This window comes from Neophocaena asiaeorientalis, unplaced genomic scaffold (assembly GCF_003031525.2).
Source record: "Neophocaena asiaeorientalis asiaeorientalis breed wild unplaced genomic scaffold, Neophocaena_asiaeorientalis_V1.1 scaffold379, whole genome shotgun sequence".
In the NCBI taxonomy this organism is placed as follows: Eukaryota; Metazoa; Chordata; class Mammalia; order Artiodactyla; family Phocoenidae; genus Neophocaena; species Neophocaena asiaeorientalis.
In genome coordinates, this window is record NW_020172145.1 from 1304662 (window position 1) to 1331180 (window position 26519).

The window sequence follows — 26519 nt, forward strand, 5'->3', positions numbered from 1 at the left end:
GAGAGCTTAAGAGGAAATTACATAGGATAGGACAGTGAAAAATATTGTAAAGAGGTGAGGCTGGTATTATTGCAGGACAATAATGGAGGGTCAGGTGGGATCTAAGTATACTTCATATAAAAGGACAGAGTGACAATATTACAGTTGCTTTCATCAAAACCTAAAATGGTTCATGAGCGTTCAGGGAAAAGAGCCCTCTTCTACCCAACTGCTCAAACTGTAAATTGGCATCTCTCTGGTGTCACTATTTATCAAAAGCCTCAAAAAGTTGCATTATTTTTGACTCATCAATTCCACTTCAGATAATTTAGCTTACAAAATAATTAGGATCATGACACTCCTAATTAGCTCCAAAGACACTCGGTACAGTCATTGACAATAAGAAAAAAAATTGGAAACGACTTAAATATCCAACCATACGGCTTTGGTTAGATAAATTACAGTATGATTAGACAATGGAATTCTGTGCAGCCAGTTAAAATAGAAAGATATTCACAATAAAATGCTAAGTGAAAAAAGAAGTTTATGAAACAATATGTACCCATTAAAAATACATAGGTATGTAGTAAAATTGGTTTATGCTTGTGTTGATTTAACCACCTAAATGTTACCAGTGGTTATCTCCTCATTTAGAGTGATTGGAAATTTTAAGTTTTCTATTTTTTAATGATTCTGTAAGGAACATTTGTTATGTGTGTATTTGAAAATAGACACCAATAAACCCCACAAAGAGTGAATGATTTGTGAAAGAGCTTCCTGCATAGAAGTTTGTCCATGAATATGCTTCTTCATGCTGTGACCTATCTTTGGGTTATGCATCCATTTACCTGACACACACTTAGTGAGCACCTACTGTATGCCAAACTCCATATTAGGTTATCCCTCTACCATGGGGATGCTGACTTCACACAACCCTTCCCCACCACTGTAGGCATTTCCCTGGGACAGAGGGGAGGCTCTTTCACACACCCCTCTATCTCCCTTTCCTTGAAGATATTTCCAAAATGTCTGTGTTAGCCCAATCCCAAGGCTTTTCATTTTGGACAGGCCACTGTACTGAGTTTGTTTGGTTTTTTTTTTGGCCCAGAAGACCTGCTCCTTGATAGTAAAATGGAATGTTTGACCTGCAACAGTTTCTGTTTGAGGTCGTCTCCCAACTGTGTCACTGGACTATGTGCCTGGCCTAGCTTCCCAAGACAGAGCTGATATACTTATTCTGTTTTCTACTGTACAAGCTGGACAGAGACAGGAATAAAAGGCATCTTGCTGAATGACTTCCACCCAGAGAAGTAGCTAAAGGACAGGCAGTGACGTGATACCTCCTTTTCTAGGTTACTTGAAGTGGAATCCCCAGCATATTAGCTCACACAGAGCAGGCACTCAGTAAATACTTAAGTGATTTACAAAGAGTCCAGACATCAGCTTGCTTGTTTCTAATCTCACTGAAAGCACCCTAGAGGGGGCCCTGTTTCTCCATATACCAACTCAGGAACATGTGAAAATGTAAGGAATTTGGGAAGAGTACTATGTGTAGTAACTCTGACAAATGAAAGCATGCTATGGCAAAATGACCAAGATGAGAAGGCACATAAATAACCCATGTTGCACGGTAAAGATTGCAAAAGCACACACAGGCCATTGGTCTTGGCCCTGCTTAATGTGAAGGCATTTAACTGGAAACCTAAATAATAGATTGAGCTTTCTGTGTTGGAATCACTCTCTGTCATTCTGCTTATCTGTCCCCTGAATGAGATGAATTTCCATAGCACGCTTAGATTGCTTTATTCGACACCAGCAGGCAACCACTGTTACTGCTTCTTTTCTCTCCTGGTAACCGGAAGGGAGTTTTCATCTTCCTGGGGGAGGTGGTTGAACCAGAGCTGCCCCACAGAGTCCATCTGCATCATTAACCTCTAGGAATAGAGAGCAGTCTCTGCCTCTCTCCTTCCCTAATTAGCAGAAGTTTCCACTGTACTTAATATCCAGTGTTCCCAAATTAGGCACATATGCTTCTGTGTTTCATATACCCCAAGACTTACTGCCTGTCTATAAAAAAAAAAAAAAAATGAAGGGTCTGCAGAAGAGAGATGCTTTCCCATATAAAGCACATGAGGTTTCCTCTACCTATGGGTTGCACAATCTACTCTTATCTTCTGTTTTACTTCAACTCCAGGAAAATCCCATTCTCATCAAGAAAAATGTGTCAGAAAAAAGAACCCAGACTACTCTTGTTGTATGGGGGTTATATAACCAATTTCCCAAACTAGCTAGTAAAAGGAGGCTTTATCAACATGAAGACAGGAGAGTTTTGAAGGTGATCAGCAACGAGTTTTCTCCCTGTGGCCGCTGTGATCACAATCATGAGATAACTTCAGAGGAAGAAAAATGCCCCTTTGCCCTTTCAGATAGTCGGTAAGCTTTTGCAAGCAGGCACCAAAGAGTCCACTGTACTCTCATTTAGGTTTTAATTAATATCAAATTACAGTTGTGTTTTCACAGCATCCCTAGTTAGATCCTCATTAGGCATAAGAGAGTTCTTCCCGATGGATGTTATTGTGAAGAACAGGGGGTTGAGTACGAGATACAGGGCTGGTGCAGGGGGTGGGAACGGGGGCGGGGGACACATGTAGAACAACAATAGTCACAGGCCTCCTTGTGACATGATTATAAGGTTTTGTTCTACTTAGGAGAGTTTCAGAGTTGAGGGGCAGCATGGCAGAGCGCTAAGAAGAGGATGTTGAAATTGGACAGCATCGGGTACGTATCCTACAAAATGAGGAAAACTAGTGGTTGCCAGTGGGGAGAGGGAAGAGGGGAGGGGAGAGATAGGAGTATGGGATTAAGAAACACAGACTACTATGTATAAACTAGGTAAACAACAAGGATATATTGTACAGCAGAGGGAAATACAGCCACTGTGTTGTAATAACTGTAAACCGAGTATGATCTCTAAAAACATTGAAGCCCTATGTTGTACATCTGAAACTAATACACTAGTGTAAATCAACTGTACTTCAATTAAAAAAAGATGGTGCCCATCCACATCTAGGGTTTCTGGGAAGATTAACGAGCTTGTTTTTGTAAAGTTCCAGGTACACGGTGGGTGCCCATTATTGCCTCTCATTTGCGTCTGTAAATTTCAAAGAGGGTCATATAGACTGGGCTGAGTAAGAGTAATTTTTTTTTAGAAGAATGTGAACTTTTAAGGATACAATTCCCACCATGATCACTGCAGAGGATTTTCTCAGACCCTTTTTTGACGCCCTGAATGAGGGAGTAGGCAGGTTATTTCTCCTTTCTGGGCTCTTTTGTTGGCACTTCACCAGAGGCCCTGGAGTGTTGAGTGGAGAGAAATAGCAGGAAGTGGAGGAGAAGGAGTGGGGGCGGGAATGAATCATGGTGGTCGCAGCAAAACCTTCCAGATCTCTATCTAAAAACAGAGTTTACTCTTTAAAGAAGACTAAGAAGTATTGTACTGGGATAATAATTGTGATTGCCTTTCAAAGATAGGCGTATAAAGGATGTTTTCTTTCCTGTCCTCTCTGTATTTTCTACAATGAGCCGGCATATAGTACTTTTATAATTAGAAAAGATAAAAGAAAACAGCCCCCTGTTAATTACTTCATCGTGCTAAGTCTCGTTCTGGACTTTTGAAGGAGTGAAGTTTGAGGAGCTTAGCGGACTCATGGTCAGATGTACATTAATAGGGAATGAGGGGTTTAGACACTCAAATTCTAGCCTCAGAAAGCAGCACAGCCCCAGTAGGCTAGGACCCTAGACCCCTTTAGAGTTTAGAAAAGGCAAGGACAGAGTATTTAATATGAAAGGATCTAGCTTCGTAAACATACCTCTAATCTTGGAAAAAGAAAAGTTGGTCCCTCCCTGATTTCTGGAACGTTGTGTTCCAGCGTGGGACAAAGTCTAGTGGCCTAGCCTCTGATACAGAATTTTGGTTCTCTGGGAACCTCAGCGAACATGAGTAACTTGGACAATTGCTGGCTTATCACACTGAGCCTGGCACCCTGTTTCTGTACTGTCAGCAAACCCAGTAGGAATAGCTACAGGGGAGCTTGGGAGCATCTTGAGTGAGTTTTAATTTAGGCAGTTATCTTCTTCAAACAGACAGTTTGGGACTCTTTAGGTCAAGCAAATGGTCTTGGCGGAATACTGTGGTGCTTGTTTAGACAAGAACACTTTGACGCTTCTGCACCAAAATAACTACGGAGAACAAGCCATTAGCCTGCCACTTAGCTCACATGGGTAAGCCAATCTGCATACTGAAAATGGTACAGCTGACCTGGAATGTGAGTACGTTTTGAGTAAATAAGAGAGAAAGAGATTTAAGAGGCTACGATTTTTGCAGAATTATAACATAACTCTGGGGATGTGTCGTGAAAAACCAGAAGACACAGCTCTTTAAGGACTTTGGTGCAACAGAATGAAAAGTCATATGCAATTGCAGAAAATTCATGACAACTAGGCCAAGGTCCTGAAGAGTCAAGGAGTAGGAAAGTAAGTGAAAACAAGGAGAGGACTTTTGTAGTTGTTGAAATCCCTTTTCATTCCAACTTCATTTGCTTATATTGACTTCACTGACTTGTCTTCCTAAGATTGTTACCAAACCAGGTTCATCTCCCTCATGCACAGCAAGTCAAAACCCTGAGACTCCAAGATTTGCAGCAGAGAAGGGGTTTATTCACAAGGCAGTCAAGTCTCAGATCCATCTCGCTAAAGGAGAGGGGCTTGGGATATTTATGGGATAAAAAAGCAAGGTGGCCTTAGAAGTGGAGAGAGGTGATTGGAGGTAGGGAAAGGGGGAGGTAATCTGTGTTCTTTGCAGGCATATCTGAGTTACATGCTTCTTCATGGGATATATGTTTAAAAAAGGAGGTGCTTAGCATGATCTGAGGGTGGAATTTTTGGCCCTCTGACATCAAAAGGTCATTTATTGGACACCTGCATGGGCCCAGTTTTAGGGTGAGTGGTCCCAACCAGACTTAGCCAGCTTGAACTAGACACAGCTGACTCCAAGTTCCTGAAAAACAACTTTGACAAACATCTTATTGTTTGGGCTAGGTGAAGGTTGCAGGGTATACAGTTTACAACAAAACAACTAAGGCAAACTTGCTCACCCAAGGTAGGCTACAAGCAGATGGGTTTTTAGCAAGCTGTAAGACTAGCTCAAGAATTTCTGTTAGTCACTAGTTTCTGTAAGCCCTATGGTGCACCATTTCAGGATAGGTTTTTTAACGCTATGGGCCATGGTTTCAATATTATATACCATCTTTCATGCTCACAGCAAATAAAGGGGATGGAGCGCTGGATTAATGTGCAGAAACCAACCGCTATGGACTGAATTATAGCGATAATTCACTATAATAATTATAGCACTCCCAATTAATAAGTTGAAACCCTAACCCCCAATGTGATTGTATTTGGAGATAGGGAAGGAAATACCCTTTTAGAAGGAAATTAAGGTTCAATAAGGTTATAAGAGTGGGGCTCTAATCTGACAGGGTTGGTGGGCTTTAAAAGAGGAGAGATAGAACGAGATATCTCCCTCTCCCCATGTGCATGTCCCGAGGAGAGGCCATGTGAGGGGACACATGTGAGAAAGTAGGTGTCTGTAACCCAAGGAGAGAGCTCTCACCAGAGGCTGACCCTGCTGGCACCTTGATGGATTGCCCAGCCTCCAGAACTGTGAGAAACAAATTTCTGTTGTTTAAGCCACCCAGTCTATGGTGTTTTGTTATGGCAGTCCAAGCTAAGACACTAACAACGTTTATTTTTTTGTTTTGGTAAAGTTTCTTTAAATTACTATGGCAGAATCCTGGCCCAGAAGTTTTTAAATAAATCAAATTTAATTGTTTTCATCTCATTTCCTAACTGACAGAGATAATATCTCATGGTTATTTCCCATCACTTGCAGTGACATTTTTTGCTGGAAAGAAAATAGGTCATGTTACCATACACCTTGGAAGGCCTGTTTCTTCACACCCATCTGTCTTAAGTGATTCCACAGTCAGCCTTGAATGTGGATCCCTCAGAATGGGTTCTTCTTAAATTTTTTCAATTCTAAATCTTGAACAATTTTATTTTACTGTTTCCCAAGTAGATATAATTGAGCTATACCAATGAATGTAGGAGAAGGTTGAGCTTCTATTATAATTATGATTAAAATATGATAATGTAACACTATTAATGAAACATTAAAAGGATGAAGAGAAGAATAAATGGTATTTTAGAACATTCAAAAACCAAATACCTTTTTTTAGGAAAGTATTTTATTTTTGTGTCTCAACAGATGAAATTCATAACCTTGTTTTCTGATAAGACAATTCAAACGTACAAATCAATTACAACAATGTGCTTATCAGCTCCCCCCTCCCACCCCTGTATTTGAAAGCATCTGACAGTTTTGAAGGACACCAACACAATAGGGCTTAGCTAAACAATATGGCAATTAAAATTGGCCCTCTAAGAAAATAATTACAGTGGTTGTTGAAAAGAATTCCTCCTTTGAGCAAAACAGACAGCATGAAAAGAATCATCGTGAAACGGGTGGATTTTAGCTTCCCTTCCAACAAAAGGGAAAAGAGGATGTATGTTAAAACAATGGTACCAAAAGCTGGGGAGTCAGACTGAAAACAACAGAAAACCCTAGGCAATAAATTTCTCCAATGAAATGCATCCCCTTGAAGATATCCATTCAAACTCTTGTTTTATATTGAAATAACTACCCCCACCCCCAGCACCTGGAAGGGAATCATTTTATTATCCTTTGTTAAAATTAGTTTAATAATTTTTCCAAGCTAACATCTCTCAAAGAGAGGGAAATTTGATGAATCTTGTAGACATCATATTAAAGCTAAACCAAGCCAATTGACGGTCAATTAGATTCTAATTGTATTAGGGAGCAGACCTGGGCCTCCCAGGGGGAGAGGGGTTCATACTCAATGACCTTGTCCAGCCACTCTAAATCCTGTAGCACCTTTGTATTAGGCCCCCTATTCTACATACAATTCCCTCATGCTTTTACTATAAGCCTCACAGCACCCTTGTGAGGTAGGTAGTGTTACGGTCCTTTTGAGAGATAGGGATGCAGAGATGTTAAGTATCTTGCCCATTAACATGAATCCGGTGACAGAGCCCTTAGAACTCTTACTCCAGATCCTTGTCTTTTCAGTACTTAACTACACTGACTCCCTGAGAGTGGATCATTAAAGCAGGTAGGTCCTTAAAGCCAGATTAGTGCCTGGCCATTTGGACACTAAGGCCTGTCTCTAAACTACATGATTTGGATGACGGAATGTGAAATAAGTTGTGATCAACCGTGAAAGCCAAAGTTAATATGGAGAAATGCGGGATTAAAGCTGGGACTACAATTTGATAACAGTTTTATTTATTGATGTACTGTTAAGTTACTATGATAATGGATACTCAGTAGATGTTACATGATTAAGTAGATGAATGAATGAATGAGTGAATGAATGGAGATTGTGCTTGGATAGGTGGAAAATTAAATTTTGTACATATTTTAAAACTAGAACTAGAGAAATCTGATTTCCAATTTCTAATCAAGAATGAGAAGGAAAGAGTTCAGTAGATTCCTGAATTTTCTGTGGGCATGTATTTGAGCTAATACTGACAGCATTTAAAAGGATATAGATACACAGACATTTAAAATAACTTTTAATATAGAACCTGTGTACTTACTGGTTTTGAATCCAAACTATGAAGATCAATATTAGAGGCATTGCCACATACATAAAGAGCATCCATTTCCCTTCAAAACGAAATTCCCTTAAGTATACCTATTTTCTCATTGCCATTTATTTGAAAAGCTTGTGCTCTCCACTTCTTATCAAATCCTATTTTGAAAATACATTGGACTAAAACAGTGAACTTCTTCTCTCTTGACTCACGAGTCAGGGAACACTTTTCAGTTACTTTCCATTTCTGTGAACCTATTTTTTTTTTACTCCAGAAGACTCAGGACAGAAAACAGCTGCCATGTATTGAAACCAGCCCTCCATTAATACCAGCAATTTTTTTTTTTTAATTGCAGTGCCGTGGAAGGCTCTTGAGACCACTAAAGCAGAGGCAACTGGATTCTCCAGGTGTCACTAAAATAGAAGAACTTATGTAAATCAAGATGGTGGAGCTGACTTGGTAATCTCTTTGCATTCACATTTGTTCCGTGTTCAGTAAATTAATTCCCAGTAAGATGTTTGAACTGATACACAGTGAGGCTTAAAGAAACTCTGGACACTGTGGTATGGGTTTGTTTGTGTATGTGTGTGTGTGTGTGTTTAAAGAAGTGTTTATCTAACTTTCACGAGAGCCCTGAATGTATATAATAGATGTAACCTGTTAGTCTTTTGTACATCCAGCTAATAGCCCATGAGTGAACGAATAGATTAAATGTAGTGAATTGTCTCTATGCTATGGTGCCAGCATGCTTGATTTCTTGCGCTTAAGAATAATATGAGGAGTGATGCTGTCGTTAGAAAAGGCTTATATAAATGAGGAGGATCTGCTAAATAGATTTATCTTCCAATGTGACAGTGAACAAAAGTATTCAATATATATTCAATATACAACTAACTTTTGCAATCATGTTTAAGATATAGGTCTTTCAAGTAAAGATGTAACCTATGTAGTACTATGTTGTTTCTCACAGAGACCTTCCGTGGGTTTTCATCTTTCAGACCCTATTTTCTTAGTGATTGAGTTCTGTTCTTAGTTTTCTTTATTAGAGGCAAACAGAATCGTGAGAATCCTCAGATAAACCATATATTTTCCATCTGCCTTTTCTTTTTCCTTATCTTTCTCCTGGTAGTTCTTAGTAATTGTGTGTGTGTGTGTATGTGTGTGTGTGTGTGTGTGTGTGTGTCTGGCATTAAACTACATGTACTATATAGAGAGACTTATTGACATGTTCTGACATTCTGATTTACCCAGTTCAGAGTATTATGGAATGAAACAATGCCTGTAGAGCTATAACAAGAGTTTTCCTTTCAACCCAAAGTTTTTATAGAGGGTCATAATTTTTACATTTAGTTGTTTATAAGAGTTGATGAAAGGCACCGAGTGACAAGCCCTACAAGCCAGTGTTTTCACATTTTCCAGCCATCGGTGGCAGAATTCCTAGGTGAATTTCCCCTCAGGAATCCCATTAAGGTTTCTCAATTTTTTCCTCAACTTGGCCTTATTCCACATTAGTCTTCACATCCTGGGTTTTAGGTCTGACAATGAGGTAATTATGAAAAGAATATTGGGTTCTATAATATACTTATCTGCCTTAACGGGAGTGTGTAGGAACTCATAACTTTTATTTATACTGTCTCAAATGACACAGAAACATTAACAGCTGGAGCAGGATGCCCATGACTAAGGAAAATGAGAGGGAGAAAAAGACCAACAAACATCCCCCCAACTCAGAAACTCAAAACTCTGATGGGCTTGAAGCATTTACGAAGCTTGAAATTTATGAAGCAACACATGGTCAGAATGTCCTTATAAGGACAGAGCCAGAAGCCAGACTGCTAAGAGTACATTTGGCTCTCATTTAAACTTCACTATATTGTCTTCTTTCCTCTTATCCTTATTTAAGAAAAAGTCCTGAAATATCGGGGCTATCTTTTCCCTGATCAGGGAATAACTTGATCAGGGAACAGGTTACTGGACAGCCTAACTTGTGATGTATTAGTTGGTAGAGATGTATTCCCAAACATACTCAAAACTATATTCATGGAAAATCTTTCTCCGTTTTTTGGTCATGCTAGTTTAGTGGTATAAAAGGAAAGCCCACTGTCAGAGCTGTGACTCTTAGTTACGCAGCTTTGGCAGTACCAAAAAATCTTCCGGGAGAAGGAAGCGCCTTTCTGGTGTAAGCTCTTCATTCTGTAGTTAAAGAATAGCAAGGCGGCCTTTTGTGAATTTCTTGCCAGCAGCCTCAGAGTTTATCTGCTGCTGCCTGGAGGTGAATCTTGGACTTCCTTGTATTTAGCAGTATGACTTCCAGGTCCCATTCCTGCCAGGTTTCTGCTTCCTCCACTTACTGTCTCTTCACTGGAAGGCATCTAACGAGCTCTAGGGGGTGAAGATGAAACCACAGGATGACGCTCCCTGAGCACACCTCCCTAAAGCCTGTTCCCTTAAGCACCAAAGGTGAGGAGAGAGCACCTTTGCTCTCAGAAGAAAGAGTGCACAAAGGGCAGTTTTTACATTTTCAGTTCTTTTCCTCTTTTACACTAGACAGTCTTCTTTCCTTTGTTACCAATTTGCCTGAAGACGAGAGAAAAGATTTTTCTCTTTTTAATATTTTGCGCCTTATCTCACACGATGTCTCGATCATAGATAGTTGGCTGAGTGAAAGCTCACTCAGAGAAGGTGACTAGATGATCATGTTGTGTGTATGGCTTGCTGAACCCTGCAGTTCTTGATCAAATATATTTCATACCTAAAGTCATGGCCATTACTTGCTTTTTGTAACCAACTCAAATGGATGAGATGATTCTGCAAGTGATACAGGATTTATCTTCAGTAAGGTAGAATATATTTCTAGTGCGGTTGATATGACCTAAATTTGGATATTCAGCGGCTCAAATCATGGCCCCTTGGAATTTTGCTTACGATGAACCTGAAAACCTGGCCTCTGATTCCCTTCTGAGTGGTTTCCATTCACCCCGGCAGTAGAATCAGATTGCCCTGGGCCTGCTGCTTCTCTGACTGGAATTATTTGTAGCTTATCTGTTCTAATAACCATGTTAAAGATATTCATGCAACCTCATGTTCCCGGTAAGGCTCATATAACCTACCTCTCTCAATAAGGAAATATTTTCTGATAGATGACTCCAATTGTCTTTTATTATATTTCATTTCTTAATAATACCCAAATGGATTTAACTGAGATGTCAGATACTTAAGCCCTTTACATCAATAAAGAAAACATGTGTTCTTAACTTACTTTACATGTTAATAAAATAAGTTAACTTATTTTTACACGTTAAAAATAAAACATGCCCACAATAAATCAATATAGTCGACGAGGCATAACCCTAAATCAAGATACTTTTGTCATTAGCACTAATTTGTTTTGAGAACAAAAACAAGCTATCAGGCATTTAAAAAAAAAGTTTTCTAGGTTGTTGGTTAGTAGCTTCCAGTCATGGGATGGTCCCACAATAAGACTTTGATAAGACATTAAAGAAAAACACAGACACACAATTCTGTTGTTGTTGTTTTTTTTCTCCTGCTCAAGCTTATCAACTTTAAAAACAGTTACATTTTATACACTTAAAAAAAAATCCGATCACCCTCCCCCTCATATTTATATATGTATATATAAACAATAGCTTTTAAACTGATTATTATTTGGGGCATTTCATACCATATGGAAAAGGATAAAACGTAAGAAGACAACTGACTTGCGTATCAAAGCAACACACATGTATGTGTGGTACACCTGATTTTATAACTGGGGAGGAAAAGAGCCTGTTTCCTTCCAAATAGCCTCTAAAGAGTTTGTTCATGACTCAATTCCTCTCTCTTGCCATCACATAGATATGTATGTGACTCAGTGTGTTGCTGGACACACATTGTTGTAAAGATTGAATTCTTTTTGCAAGTCTGAATTATCCCCCTGCTTAATCTTCATTTGTTGATTACATGGTATTACAGATTACATTGGTTTCATTGTAGTGGAGATTACAAATATTAAAGCAATTTAGAATAGGAAGTTTGCAAGAAAATGAAGAAAGTTAACATGGCAACCAAATTTCTGGGTTTTTGGTTTTTGTTTGTCCTTGTAGAATAGACCCAGCATCTTTGACTCTGACCCATTTGTAGTATGGAAAGTTATCTTTTGAACTTTATTGGAATTAATACAGTTAACCAATTTAGGAGAATGTAAATTTGCATTTTTGTTATCTTCTAATGGCTATTTTGCATATTAAAGGCAAAGCCTTCCTTAAAATATGCAGTACTCTCTCGATTATGCCAGCTCTTTGCTCATTCTGCTAAGGCTATAAATAAAGCTTCTATTTAAGGCTGGCATTATATCAACCCACCTGCTTCTAGGAGAGAGAGAGAAAAAAATCAGACTCACTCAACCTGCAGATTGCTGTCAGCTTGTGATTATGTGAATGGTAAGTCTTAACTTTTAAAGTGTTATGTGAGATAGGCTGGAGGGCTTTTTAAAAGAAGCAATTTCCAGTTTAACAATTGCCCAAGAATTTCTGAGTACTAATGAGAGGAGACTTTCCCCTGGGGAGAGCATTCATCGATGAGGTATGACAGCAGCTGGGGGGTGACAGTGGTGGGTAAGGCAGAACTGGAGAATGAGGGATCATTTCATTTGTAGTATCAGGAAAGAAGGCAGGAACGGGGGGGGGGGGGGGGGGATGTGAGCTGTCTCAGGGGAGTTAGTATCCCCTGATCTTTTCCTCCTTCCTATTCAGAATGTTCTCCAGGGAGAGGGGCAAGGGGAGGGGAGAAGAGGTATTAAAGACTTTGGCCAACTGGAGAAGGGCAGTCTGGGTACTTGCAAGCTTGTCTTGATCAGATTCCTATATTTTGAAAGAGGAACATCAGCTTCAGTTCAGGCCTGTTTTAGAAAAACAAAGCTTTTACAAACTTCTGAATTATGTCTTTTCTTTTTTTTTTTTTTTGCTGCAAACATTTTATCCTAGACAATCTGTTGAAAAGCTCACAACAGGTAAGCAGTTTCCATTCTCTAACATTTTTGAGAAAATATGCAGAGCTACATTTACTGCTACCAAAACAGAAAAGCCAACTTCAGATTTGAAAACCTGTCATTCGTTGCTGATTTAAAGCATGGTTTACTTGGCTAAATCTTGCAAGTCTAGGCCTATGGCTGCTAAACACCATTTTTTGTTAGGTAACTTCTTAGCTAAATATCATGGCAAATCAGCTCTCATTTTGATCTTACTGACTTAGACTGTGAAGCTGTCCTTTCCCTGTGGCAGGACTTTTGCTGGAGTGAGACTGAGAAGGCTCTCTTTGGAACGGCTTTTGGAGGAGTTAAGGGAAGAGTAACAGAGATTCATGTCAAATGTTTGCCAAAGTACCAGGAAGCATACTCTGCTGCGTGACATGCAACTCTAAAATCAACAAGTCAGGTGATGGCTCATTCCTCAAGGCTTTCCACACACGAGGGCAAGGATAACTCCAGAATGTCCTCAATCAGAAGAGAGCAAGGATTTTGGAAGAAAGGATGGGGCTCTCAAAGCCAATGGTGGAAAGTCAATGGAAATCACCAGGTACCTCGTGTATTGATATTAGTCTAATGGGAAATGTTTCTAGGACTTTAACCCCAGGAATAAAGGGGATAAATCTTTACCTAAATACTAAGTAGAATGAATAGCTTTGGCCTCACATGCTTTGTTACTAGGTTCACATGGCATAAAATCCATTTGGAATGGCTTATGTGAGCTCTATAGATGTGACCAGGACATAGGTAAGAGGGACAAAAAAGACACTGATGACAGTTAAAGAAGAGTATAACCTCTGATGTTTCTTCAGTTAGAAGGTAACTATAAAAAATAGTAATAAAGGAAATAGGATTAAAATGGATTCAAACGTCTCCCTCCAACCCTTCTTTAAACTTCTGATATTTTTTTGGTCAGGTCTTAGCCTTCTAAGTTGAAAATGATGTGTATTTTTTTTCTTTCCTAGAAAGCCTCACGACATATTCTGTGGTGTTGAACAACTTCTGAGCACAGTCCCTGAAGTTAAAACAAATGTCTTGATGTGGAGATAAAGAGAGACCCTGGAAGGGTAAGTTAATCTACGTGGGGCTCTACTCAATTTTTCTTCTCCAAGATCACATCCTGTCTTTTGTACCTTATAATATTTAAACATATTTGTTCCTGCTTGAGTCATGGAAAATGACAAAGGTCAGGCTTAAATGCAGGTGAGATTTAAATAATTCTTCTTTGAAAAAGTCCTGGAAGACTGTAATTTCTGGACTCCTCTGAGAACTGAAGAGAACAGAATATTTGACAGACCAATGGAAAAAGAATCCACCTTGAATACTTTAGAGCAAATCCTGAATGCCTTTATACTACTGGGGAGTTGTTGGTGATAAGCAAAAGTTCTGAGGAACCTGAGCAAAACCAGAGCTCTGAAAATGTCCTCTGGGACTAGGAAATACAAGTCTTGGCAATTCTTGGTTTACATTTTCAAACTTTGAGAATATCTGAAAAGCTCATAATTATAAATGCAATGAAAATGAAAAAAAAGTAAGTAACGGGAGAACTTGGAAAAGTAGAAATCCCTTGCCAGGAACACATTAGGCCAAATCGTTTGGTGAGTTATCATACTCTAATAACATGTATTTCAGACATCTGGGGGCATAGATCAGTTCTCTGGCCATTAGGGCTCTAGTCGGGGCATTTTTCTTCTAGAAATTTAATGCCTAGGAAGTATAAAATCTTCTCTGAAGATGCCTAATATGCACACAGAACTGGTCAACCCAGAGTTAAATGCTGAGCCAAACAACTGCATTTCTTCTTAGGACAGTTTGGACAAATACTCTGGGAAGATGATGACCCCGAGATGACTACTCAGGGGAAAATTTGGCCCACTTGCTGATCTAGACTGCTGTTGGTTACCACAGTCTAGTTGGACCTGACAAAGAGGTAAACTGAGGCCATAAGGAAAAATTCCCTTTGTGAAACTCAGTCCTAGAGCCCCAAGATTCTAGTCGACGGAACCCAAGATCAGAGCTTTGCAGTTATAAAAAGGAACCCAAGATCTGAATAGATAGTGAGAATGTAGAAAATTAAGTGGCCATTCAGTTACCTAGAAATCCTTTACTATGATGCTTCAGACAGAAAGTCACAGATTCTCCTAGCACTATTTGGCCAGTACATTTTTATGATCAGATCACTTATCCAGGTGGCATATTTCTTTTTTTTTTTTTTTTTTTTTTTTTTTTTTTTTGTAATCTATTGGAGCCCAATTCAAATAGTAATTTTACTCTTCTTGGAAACATTGGGTTTAGGAATAATTTGGGAGAGTACTATTTTAGTCCAAAGTTGACCAAACTGGGTTCTGTGGAACTCTAGTTTTTCAAGATGTTTAACAGTTGCATCACGAAAAGAAGTGCTTCATGCTCAGATAAGTTAGAGAAACCCCAAGGTAAACAAAATTAAACAGGATTCTTGTTTATTGGACTTTTCAGAGGATTTGTTAGGCTCAAATAGATACCGAACCTCCACGAGGTGGTTACAGAATGCACCATTTTCCCAACTTATTAGTCTATGGGACTCTTTTTTGGGAAGAACGCTTATTAATATCTTAAATAACTAGTGTTCCAGGCATCAGAGTATGGAAACCCCTGAGAGAGTGCAGTCTCTTTTCTTCCTGTGGAAAAATAACTAAATCTTTTCACGGATGAGTTAACTTTAATCCAATTTCATTTGACTAAGCGTTTTGGTCAACTTTTATTTTGACAGAAAATAGCAGTGAGAATTATAAAGCCCTTTTATTAACTGCTAAATGTTTCTCTCTTTTTGTTGGCCAATTAGTTAAGTACTTACTCCATGCAAAGTACTCTCCACTAACTTTTGGAAGACTCTCTCTCTAACTTCGTTCATTCTTAAGTTTGAAAGACTCCATTCCATTTCCACACAAGTTGGAATTCTGATAGAATTTGTAAGATCTCGATTTGTATTGTTAGATATAAATAAGGTAGTTAATTGCCGTAAGAGGGAAATGAATCTCTAAGTGATGTATGGTAATCATCAGGAAAGTCAAATGAAAAATGATTCAAGCAGGCAATTCTTCAATCTTTCTATCTCATTTTCCACCCTTTATTAAGGGAGGAATGGGCTTAACCATGTTGCTATCCAGTTGGCAAACAATTTCTGGACCTGTCACTTTTTTATTGGGGTCAGTTTAATTTTATTGAAGTTACTAAAAATTTCAGATACTCAAAAAAGCCAGCTTTTTGAAAGTCAAACCTCCAGTCTGATATGTCAAGAAACAAACCCCGGAGACCTTCTACTCCAGCTTACATGCTGTCCGAAAGGGTGCTCTTTTTTAGGTCTCTCTCTCCGAGTGTGAAAAGTGTAGATATCTATCTGTTCTATGCTAATTACATATATCATATGTCATGAATACACTCTATATATTCAGTGCTTTCTCAGATCACGTAAATATAGTTGACCTTGAACAACATGGGTTCTAACTGTGCAGGTCCACTTATACACAAATCCTTTTCAACAGCAAATACTATAAGTACTATGCGATCTGAGGTTGGTTGAATCCGTGGATGCGGAATTGTGGATACACAGGGCTAAGTTATGTGAAGATTTTCAACTGTGCAGAGCGTCATCATCCCTAACTCCCACGTTCAGGGGTCAACTGTATATGCTTTGAAAACCATTGACACAACCTTTCGCCAAATGGAATTGTGTCTCATTTGAACCAGGTCACGGGTGGTAATGGCATGACGCCATTGTTTTTAAACTATAATATTTTAACTTTGAGTACCAATCAGTAACACAAACTGAATTGGATAAACAGCCTTCATTCAGAGGCATGAAAGCGTCAGCACGATTTAACCTACTTATAGGGGTAAATCTTAGTTTTTCCTCAGTGGAGAGAAAAAAAAAAAAAATCAGTAAGTGCTGCGTAATCTACCTTGTTTTTTGCCACTTCTTTAAAAACAAGACAGATTCTTCTTGTCTACACCAGACAATTTTCAAAATAAAAATCTATCTATTTGCAGAGGAAGCAGGGAGAAACCCTGAAGTTGTCCATTTAAGATAATACCGTGGGGCTTCCCTGGTGGCGCAGTGGCTGAGAGTCTGCCTGCCGATGCAGGGGACACGGGTTCGTGCCCCGGTCCGGGAAAAAAAAAAAAAAAGATAATACTGTGTTTAAAGTATTTGAATAGACAACAGCAGAGTTGCAGTAGCTAGATGATTCCTTAGACTGGAAGCAATCTAGCATTCAGACAGCTATCATCTTTTAAACAGATCCTTAGTTGCATGGATCGTGTAATGCATGGATCACCCTGGTTTGTGCTGGAATCTGAGAAGAACTCCTCCTTATCCAGAGAGCTTTTAAACATCTGAATAGTTGATCTTAGCTACGAGCTGAATAGTGCCCTACGAGTATATATAACAAGCACATCCTCTTCCATTTTCTATTAACTCATTAGTTAGTAGCAATCGATGAAAGTAAAATCAAGTTGTGGTTAAATGAATAATTTTCATTATTAACACCTACCTTGCATTTTACAGGTATAAACAGTGGCACACCACCTTCTGGAGAAACCAAGGACTTTGTAACAGTAAACTGGTCCAGTGTGATATCACAAGTATAAAAAATATTCCATTCTGTATCAAAACTAGGCACATGCCTTTATTTATAGTAACAGAAGTTAACAGAATTGAGCATTTTTGCCTTGGGTCCTATTTCTTGGCATCCTACGTCAGACAAACACATCTTTCAACATATATCCGCCCATAACTCCAGGGATCTAGTCTCAGGGTTATCTCTATGGAAAGGAAGGTGAAATCACACTTGGATTGATAGTGGTGAGTAACTAAAAGCACAACCTCTCATTCATATTGCTTTAAAACATATACAGCATATATGTTTTCAAAAAAAAAAAGAGTAAAGAATATATTGATTTCTTTGTGGTGTCGAACCAACAATACGGTATGATGCAAGGCTTTAACAAATGAGAATCAGAGATACAAATTTTTCTGTAGAGTATGTTTTGGACAAATGTGTCTTTTTAATATGTAAATCCTACATTGTAGGTTGTTCCTTTTTATTTATTCTTTTGTTTTTGCAGTGGTAGAAAATGTTGAATAACTGTCCATGAGCATAAGCCAAAGGTCAGGTTCATTACTGAGATCCCCAGAATGCCAATATTTGCAATGCAAACAATTAGTATCCCACTGTGTGAAGGGCTCTGACACATGCCTGCCTTTAGGCGGTGGCGAGTCTCCATCAGAAGTCCTCCTGCTTCCATGGACCCTGCTTTGACACGGGCAGCGGCACTAAGCTGCCTTTTAACCTAGTGCTTTACTGTGCCAGGCTGTCTTAACTGGTTACCAACAATGACACGGAAACCATAGCTGGAGTGGTCGACCCTCAAATCATTTTCATGTTGAACCTCCTGGGTCCAGCCACCTCCCCTTCCACAACAGCACCATTGTTTTTTCGGGGTACATACTCAAGGTCAATGCTGTTTTTGTGTTTGCCTTTCCCTCGGCTCCACACAAAAAGGAGGAGAAAACAAAATAAGACCACTCCCAGGAATGTGAAACAGCCCATGGCTGTAGACACCAGTATTGTTTTAAGGTCCAGGGAAAAAGTATTGGCATTGGTGCCATTGGAAACGGTGTCATTGGAGTCGGTCATGTACATAGGGGTCCTGTTTGCATAAAGGAAGCGGTCTGAAGTGAATCCTTTCACAGTTAAGGAGGCTGTGAAGGTGTCATTCCCAGCGGCGTTGCTAGCGATGCAAACATACATCCCACTATCCTGATCCTGGGCAAAACGGATTTCCAAGGTGCCATCGCCCAACACAGTGGCTCTTCCATTGGACTTGGCGGTGATGAAACGCCTTCGAGGTGTCACCCAGGAAATCACAGGCTGTGGGTCTCCATCTGCATTGCATTCCAGCTGGACCGTCTGCCCCTCATCCACTAGCAGATGCTGCAACTTCTTTTCACGGATTTTGGGTTTTTTGCAGGTAAAGTAAAAAGAAAGGGCAGTGCTGTGGAAATCCTTGAATGACCTCTCACGAATGGTGTCTGGGCCAGCACACATGGGCTGCTGGCCACCGAACTGCAGGGTGGGGTGACGCTGCAGGATCCAGAGAAGGCGGCAGTCACAGGCCAGTGGGTTGTTATTAATGCTCAGGACCTCCAAAGCCCTAGGGGAGGAGAAGACATTCTCTTCCAAAGTTTCCAGTAGGTTCTGAGACACATTGAGCACACGAAGGAAGCGGAGCCCTTGGAAGGAGTGAGGCTCAATGGTGCGGAGCTGGGCCCCCACTATATGAAGCTCCTGAAGGCGGATCAGGTCCGAGAACATGCCTGCTTCGATAGTGCTGATGGGATTGTAGGAGAGGTTAAGGTGGGTCAGATAGACCAGGTGTTTAAAGGCAAGGAAGGGTACAACGGACAGGTTGGTGTTCGTGATTGAGAGGGATGTGAGGTTGAGACCATAGAGGCTATTGGCAGGCATCATATCCAGTAAAGGCCAATAGTCAATCTCTAGATGTTTCAGGTGGAACAGTCTTTTAAAGGCATACACGGGCATGTTGTTGATACTGAGATGCTTCAGATGCAGGCTGATGAGGCTGCGGAGATGGGAGAGGGCTTCTGTTGGTACCGCTGTTAGGTTGCATTTCTCCAGGGTGAGCTGCTCCAAGCTAAGCAGCCCACTGAAGGCCCTATGTGATATATAAACCAAATCATTATCCCCCACTTCTAGAGACTTCAGGTTATGCAAATCTTGGAACATGTAGTCCAGTAAAATGACAATCTTATTTTCACTAATGTCAAGCTTGGTGAGGTTGGCGAGGCCCGTGAAGACCCCCAGAGGGACCAACTTCAGGCGATTGCCCTTCAGGCGGAGGGAACGCAGGTTGAAGAGGTTGTTAAATGCTCCTGGCTCCACATTGGCGATGATGTTGTCACTCAAGTCTATCTCCTCCAGCAGAGGGTATGAGATGAATTCTTCAGGGTTGACACTTTTCAGCCTGTTCTTGCTGAGGTCCAAGATTTTAGTCTCGATGGGAATGCCCTCTGGGATGGCGATCAATCTCCTTCGGTGGCAGCTAACAGATTTGTTCTGGGCTGAGCACTCGCAGCGAGCAGGGCAGCCAATGGTGGATCCCATGAAGATTAAGACCACAGCCAGACCCAGGAATGGCTGCCAACATGATAAGGCCGTGTGAAGCATGACTCCCCCTCTTAGTCTTACACCTTGGTCACGGGCCTGCAGGAGAAGGGGCCAAAGAAAGGAGGAAGAGAAATTGAGTTAGGACATAGATAGGTAGAGAGACATAAATGAGACAGTGAGTACAATGAAGAAGACCCTGGATTTGGAACGCTACAGATCCGAGCTTTAAACCCGAGAGCTGCCATTGTTAGCTACACGATCTCAGGTAAGTTACTGCGTCTCCCTGTACTTCAGTTTTCTTGGCTGTAAAATGGAAATAAGGGGGATGATAATAGTAGCTTCCTAGAGTTATGACAATTTCAGTATTGGACAACTGGAAAGAGACTTACGACAGTGTCTGGCGCAGACTGTGGAGCAAAACAATACATTTCACAAAAGGTTCTGTTTTGAACTCAAAGGACCGAAGCAGAGGTCAATGGCTAAGAGGACACCTGTTCAGTTTGAATCGGTGTCTGCATCTCTGATGCTTGGGAATGTCATCCTCTGTTCAGAATGAAGCTAACAGAAGCTTCATTCAACATCAGGCCCTTGGGTCCCAAGTACAAAACAAAGTTACATTCAGAGAAAGAGGATGAGACTTTTTACCTTCATATATAAGTTTTCTATTAAAAAGTCCCTTTCAATTAGAAGGTGTACCTCTTTCATAATTCAGTAAATTTTGATTTATGAAGGGTTTTTCTTTTTTGAGGTAAACAAAAAGAGCCTCAAAATCTCCCTGTACTCTTCATGTTTATCATAGAGATGAGGGAGAATCACGGCATCATAGCCGCTCTGATGATGAAAACGCTTTCTTTAAGATTTTGGGTTAAATACGTAAGAGTGAGAAGAGTCATCATTTTAAGGAAAAAAATGTTTTTAAATAATAAATGGACTATCATTTCTTCATATTTAAATTCAAACCCAGTAAACATGTTAACCTGAATTTGAATAGGTATCAAATTAGATTGGAAATGAGTATGTTTTAAATGTATATAGTTAAGCAGACACTGAACTTACGGCTCAACTGAATAGCGAGAGGTGTGTTATGGAGCAGTGCTTCTCAACCTGAGATCCCTGGGGGTGCACTTCATCCAAAAACACCATATTTTACTCAAAGGTAAGTTGTTTAAGACAATATTTTTAGATAAAAAAGTATTCGATGAAATTTCAGCATTTGCTGCTGAGCTGTAAGAGTATAATTCTCCAGTCAATGTTTACATATATGTCTCTGTATGTATAGCTATGTCTACATCTAAACATATCTATCCGTAAAAAATAACAACTAGGGCTTCCCTGGTGGCGCAGTGGTTGAGAGTCCGCCTGCCGATGCAGGGGACCCGGGTTCGTGCCCCCGGTCCGGGAAGATCCCACATGCCGCGGAGCGGCTGGGCCCGTGAGCCGTGGCCGCTGAGCCTGCGCGTCCGGAGCCTGTGCTCCGCAGTGGGAGAGGCCACAACAGCGAGAGGCCCGCGTACCGGAAACAAAACAAAACAAAACAACTAGGAACAAACTTAATACTGAATCACTAGGCAAATGGCCTTAAAATGTAGAAAAAAAGTGAAGATGCAAAACGTGCTAGCAAAATCAATTATAGAGGAACACAAGATTGAGTTTTGCCACATCTTTCCCAATAATTCTATCTTTGTAGATCAAACCGAAAGAAATCAACTGAAAAATCAGAACAGAGAATAAGTAAATTAACATACTAGAAAATGAAAATAATTTTCATATATATAAATCATTTAGAAAATATTACTGTGTAAAATGATTCCAGTCACGGCATCTCTGAAAAAAATCAAATTCCTTAGAATAAACTAAACAAGAAATACACAAAGTATTACAACCATTCAGCCCTACTAAGGATACAAAATAAAACTTACTAAAAAGAGGGAGATAGTATATATATTTCAATAGAAAGATTCCATACTATAAATACATTAATTCTTAGTAAATACATACATTTCAAAGAGATATTTTTGACTTGAAAAATGAATTCTAAAGTTCATTTGGAAGAATATAAATACGAGAAATATCCGAAATATTAAAAAATAGTAATGAAAACAGACTTACCCTACAAAATATTTAAACATAAATTACAAAAATTAATAAAAAAGAGTATCATGCTGACACAAAAATACAGAGTTAATGAAACAGAAAGAGTAAGGAATTATATCTAAATACATTTGAGAAGTCAGTATATGTGAAAGGTGGCATTTTAATCCAGTGAGAAAAATGTAAGTGGCTAGATATTTAGTGGGAAAATTTGCACATCAACTTCACTGGTTCCAATAAGATAAATTCTAGAAGAAGGTTTAAAATGCAAGAACAAATAATGAATCAGAAGAAAATTCATTAATATTACAATAATAGAATTGAAAAGCCTTTTCTGTGATGAAACCTAGCAACCATGAAAGAGAAGAATCATCTATTCAATTGTGTGTAGTTAAAAACTTATAACACGCAAATAAACAAGACACAAACACAAAGGCCATTGCTAAAATGGAGAATATCTTTTAGGCTTATAATAGATGAGGGATTAAACATAGTACTAAACAAACGGTTCTTGTTAATCAATAAGGACAAGAGGTGAATGTCAGTAGAAAACTAGGCAATGAATGTAATAAAAACTTAAAGCAGCTAATAAATATGTGAAAAGCTGGCTAACTTCATTAGTAAGCAAAGAAATACAAATTAAACAACAGGGGTATATCACTTTTGCTTATCAGATTGACACGGTTCAACAATTATTTTTGCCCAGAATTAACAAGAGTAGAAGGAACTGATACGAGAAATATAAACTGGTATAATCTTCAGGAGGTTGAGGTACAACAATGAGGCGGTTAATGGATAAATTAAATTAAAAAAAAACTAAGTTCAATATGTTCGTCCCTTTGAACCATTTTTTTCCTTGTAAATTTTATTTATTTTTTCAAACCACTTTATTGAGGTATGACTGACATACAGAAAACTGTACATATTTAATGTATAGAATTTGAGTTTGGAGATAAGTATATATCCATGAAACCATCACCACAATCTATGCCATAAACATATGTACCACCTCCATAAAATGAGGGTAGATCTTATGAAGCTTTTCTTTTTCCCTAGCAACGTATCATAGGGAAATAATTTAACATAGGTGTACATAGATGTTTGGTACAGGCTTGTATATAATATAGGAAAACTGGAACTATGTAATAGTAGGAGTTTAGTTATACATTAAGATACAACCATACTATAAAATATCACGTAGCCAATAACACATAAGACTTAGGTCTATACTTATTAACATGGAAAAATGAAATAGATATATACTCCTATTTGTGTGAATATATTAATATATATATGAATATATAAATATATGTAGGCAAGGACAAAATTGGGATGACATAATAACAGTGTTGACCATTATGAGATTGTGGGACTAAATGTGATTTCCATTTTCTTATAACTTTACATGCATTCTCTTTCTTTCCACAATATACCTGTATTACTTTTATAAATAGAAAAACAAAACTACTTTGATTTTTGAAATTGCTTTGACATGTAAAATGTCATGGATATATTTTACAATAAGGGATCAAATTTGCATTGATATTTTTTAAGGTTATTTAAATTTTCATATAAATCTTAGCATCACTTGCCAATTTCTAAGAGTCTGCTGGGACATTGATAAGAGTTGTGTTGAATCTATAGGTTTTTGTGGAGAATTGATATTGTAACAATATTTAGTTTTCTAGCCCATGAATGTGGTAATCTCCATTTATTCAGGTCTTCTTTAATTTCCTTCAGCAAGTGTTTCTTCCTTTCTAACTTTTATGCCTTTATTTTTGTGCCTTTTTGTGTTTGCTACTATCTCTATGATAATGTTGAATAGAAGTACTGAAAGCTATCTTCCTTTGTTCCTAATCTTAAGAGAAACTATTCCTTTTTTTTTTTTTCACCATTAGGTTTGATGTTAGCTGTAGGCTTTTTCTATATAGATGTCCCTCATTAGATTGAGCAAGCTCTCTTCTCTTCCTAGTTGAGTAAGAATTTTTATCATAAACAAGTTATTGAATTTTGAAAAATGCTTTTCTGCATCTATTCGGGTGGTCTTGTTATTATTCTTTTAGTATGGTAAATAATATTGATATTTTTGAATGTTACACCAACTTTCAACTTTTGGGATAAACCCCATTTATATAAAGTGTGTATGTGTGTGTGTATATATATATATATATATATATATACACACACACACATTTTATTGGGTTTGTTTTGCTAGTATTTGGTAAATTTTCTGTTTCATGAGAATTTTTTCTCTGGTTTTTAGATCTCTTGTGATGTATTTGTGTAGTGTTACTATGGGTAATAGAGACCTCATAAAATCAGTTGGAAAATATTTCCCAGGCTTCTATTTTGTAAAGGGTTGGTGTAGGATTGTTATTTCTTTCTAAAATATTTGATAGAAATTACCAGTGAAACCAACAAAGCCTCGAGTTTTCTCTGTGGGAATGTTTTGACAGGTAAGTCAGTTTCCTCTGCATATATTGAAATACTTAGATAATCTATTTTGTGTGTGTCAGTTTCATAATTTGTTTAAGGAATTTGTCTATTTCATCTAAGCTATCAGATTTGCCTGAAGCCATAAAGGTCCCTTATTATTCTTTTAATGTCTGTAAGCTCCCTAGGTCATCTCTTTTATTCCTGATATTGCTAACTTGTGAATTTCTTTTGTCTTGATAAGTTTAGCTAGAGTGTTGTCAATTTTATTGAACTTTCCGAATACAAACTTTTACTTATATTTTCTCATTAATTTCTGTTTTATGCTTATTATTTCTGTCCCTCTATTTACTTTGGGTTCAGTTTGCTTTCTCTTTTTTTTCTAAACTTCCTAGGGTAGAACCTTAGATCACTAATTTTGGACCTCTTTTCTTTAAGCTTTTAAAAGTATAAATATCCCTTTAGGATATTTATACAGGACTGCCACAGCTGCACTTCACAAATTTTAATATAATTTTAAAAGATTATCATTCAGTCAAAAAGTTTTTCAAATTTACTTTGTTGTTTCCGTCGTTGACCTATGGATGGTTTAGTTTTGAGTTAGTTTATTTCCAAGTATTTAGGTCTTTTCTAGATTCTTATTGTTTTTTGTTTCTAATTTAATTCTGTTGTGGTCAGAGAACAAACTGCAAAATGACAACCTTCTAAAATCGACTGAGATTGTTTTATGGACCACCACACGATCAATCTTAATTACTATTCCATGTGTACTTAAAATAAATATGGACTTGCTGTTTTGGGGTGTTGTGGTCTGCAAAAGTCATGAAGATTAATATGGTTGCTCGCGTTAATAAGGATTGGGAACTTCTTCTAAGTAATTCTATCAGTGACAGAGGTGTGTGTTAAAATCTCCAGATATGTATGTGAATTTGTCCATACCTCCCTAAGTTACGTACGTTCTTGTGTCACATATTTTGAAGTTCTGATATTAAGCAGACGTTCAGCTTCTGATTTATTGAATTTTTTTTTTAATCATCAGAAAGAGTCTGTCTTTGTCTCTGGTAATACTTCTTGTCTTTAAGTCGCTTTGAATGATTAATATAGCTTAATGTTTTCATGGTGTATGTTTTTCCATTCTTTTATTTTCAACATATTTGTGTCTTTGTAGTTAAGAGCATCTCTTGTAGGCAGCATGTGGTTACATCTAGCTTTCTGATGATATCTGCAATTTCTGCATTTTGTTAGATTGCTTAGCCTGTTTAAATAGAATATAATTACTATTATGGTTGCATTTAAGCATGCCATTTTGCTAATCTCTTGAGTTCTTTTGCTCCTCTCATTCTCCTGTCTTCTGTTTTAAACAGTTAGATTTTAGTATGCGTTTCAATAATTCTTTCTGTATTTATTTACATTGTTTTTATTTGTGGCTGTATGGATCATAGAGTATACCTCTCTAACTTACCACAATTTACTTACACTTTTTAAAGAATTGCTTCAGGTAAAATATATAGTAGCCTTGCAACAGTATATTCTCGTTTATAGCCTCCCCCCACCATCCTTAGTGGAGGGAGGTATAGTGAGTTCTAGACAAAGAGAACAGTGTGTGCAGAGACATGGGAACAACGGAGAACACTCTGTGACTGGGGAATTAAGGTATGTAGTTCAGAATGGTTGGAGCAAAAACACAAGAGAAATGGAGAGGAAAAGAGGCTGAGTGGTAATTAGGGGAATGATTTACAAGGGGCTTGTAAAGTGTGATAAGCTGTTTGCACTTTATCCTGAGGGCAATGGCAAGCCATTAAAGTGGTTTATGCTAAAGAGTGATATGAACAGATTTACATTTGGGGAAGATTAATCTGACTGCAGCATGAAAAAATAGACTTGCAGGAGGGGAAACCTTGAAGCTGGAAACTCAGGAAGCTGTTGCATTAATTCAAGCCAGAACAAAGTGGTCTCGAGCAGGGTCATAGGAGTAGGCTTTAGTAAATGGACAGATTCGAGAGGTGTTTTGAGACAGAGTAGAAATGCTTTCTTTACGGATTGACTGTGAGGGGTGGAGGCAAAGATGATGTCTAGCCCTCTGTCAACCGGAT

At 38.5% G+C, this 26519-nt stretch overlaps 1 protein-coding gene across 1 annotated transcript; it reads right to left on the reverse strand.

The window, feature by feature from the left end:
• Positions 1-17963: 17963 nt before the first annotated feature.
• LINGO2 (leucine rich repeat and Ig domain containing 2) lies at positions 17964-19962 on the reverse strand. The gene has a single exon (XM_024754634.1). It carries the CDS (start codon positions 19960-19962, stop codon positions 18142-18144), a length of 1821 nt encoding a protein of 606 aa, XP_024610402.1. The 3' UTR covers positions 17964-18141.
• Between the last annotated feature and the right edge of the window lie 6557 nt (positions 19963-26519).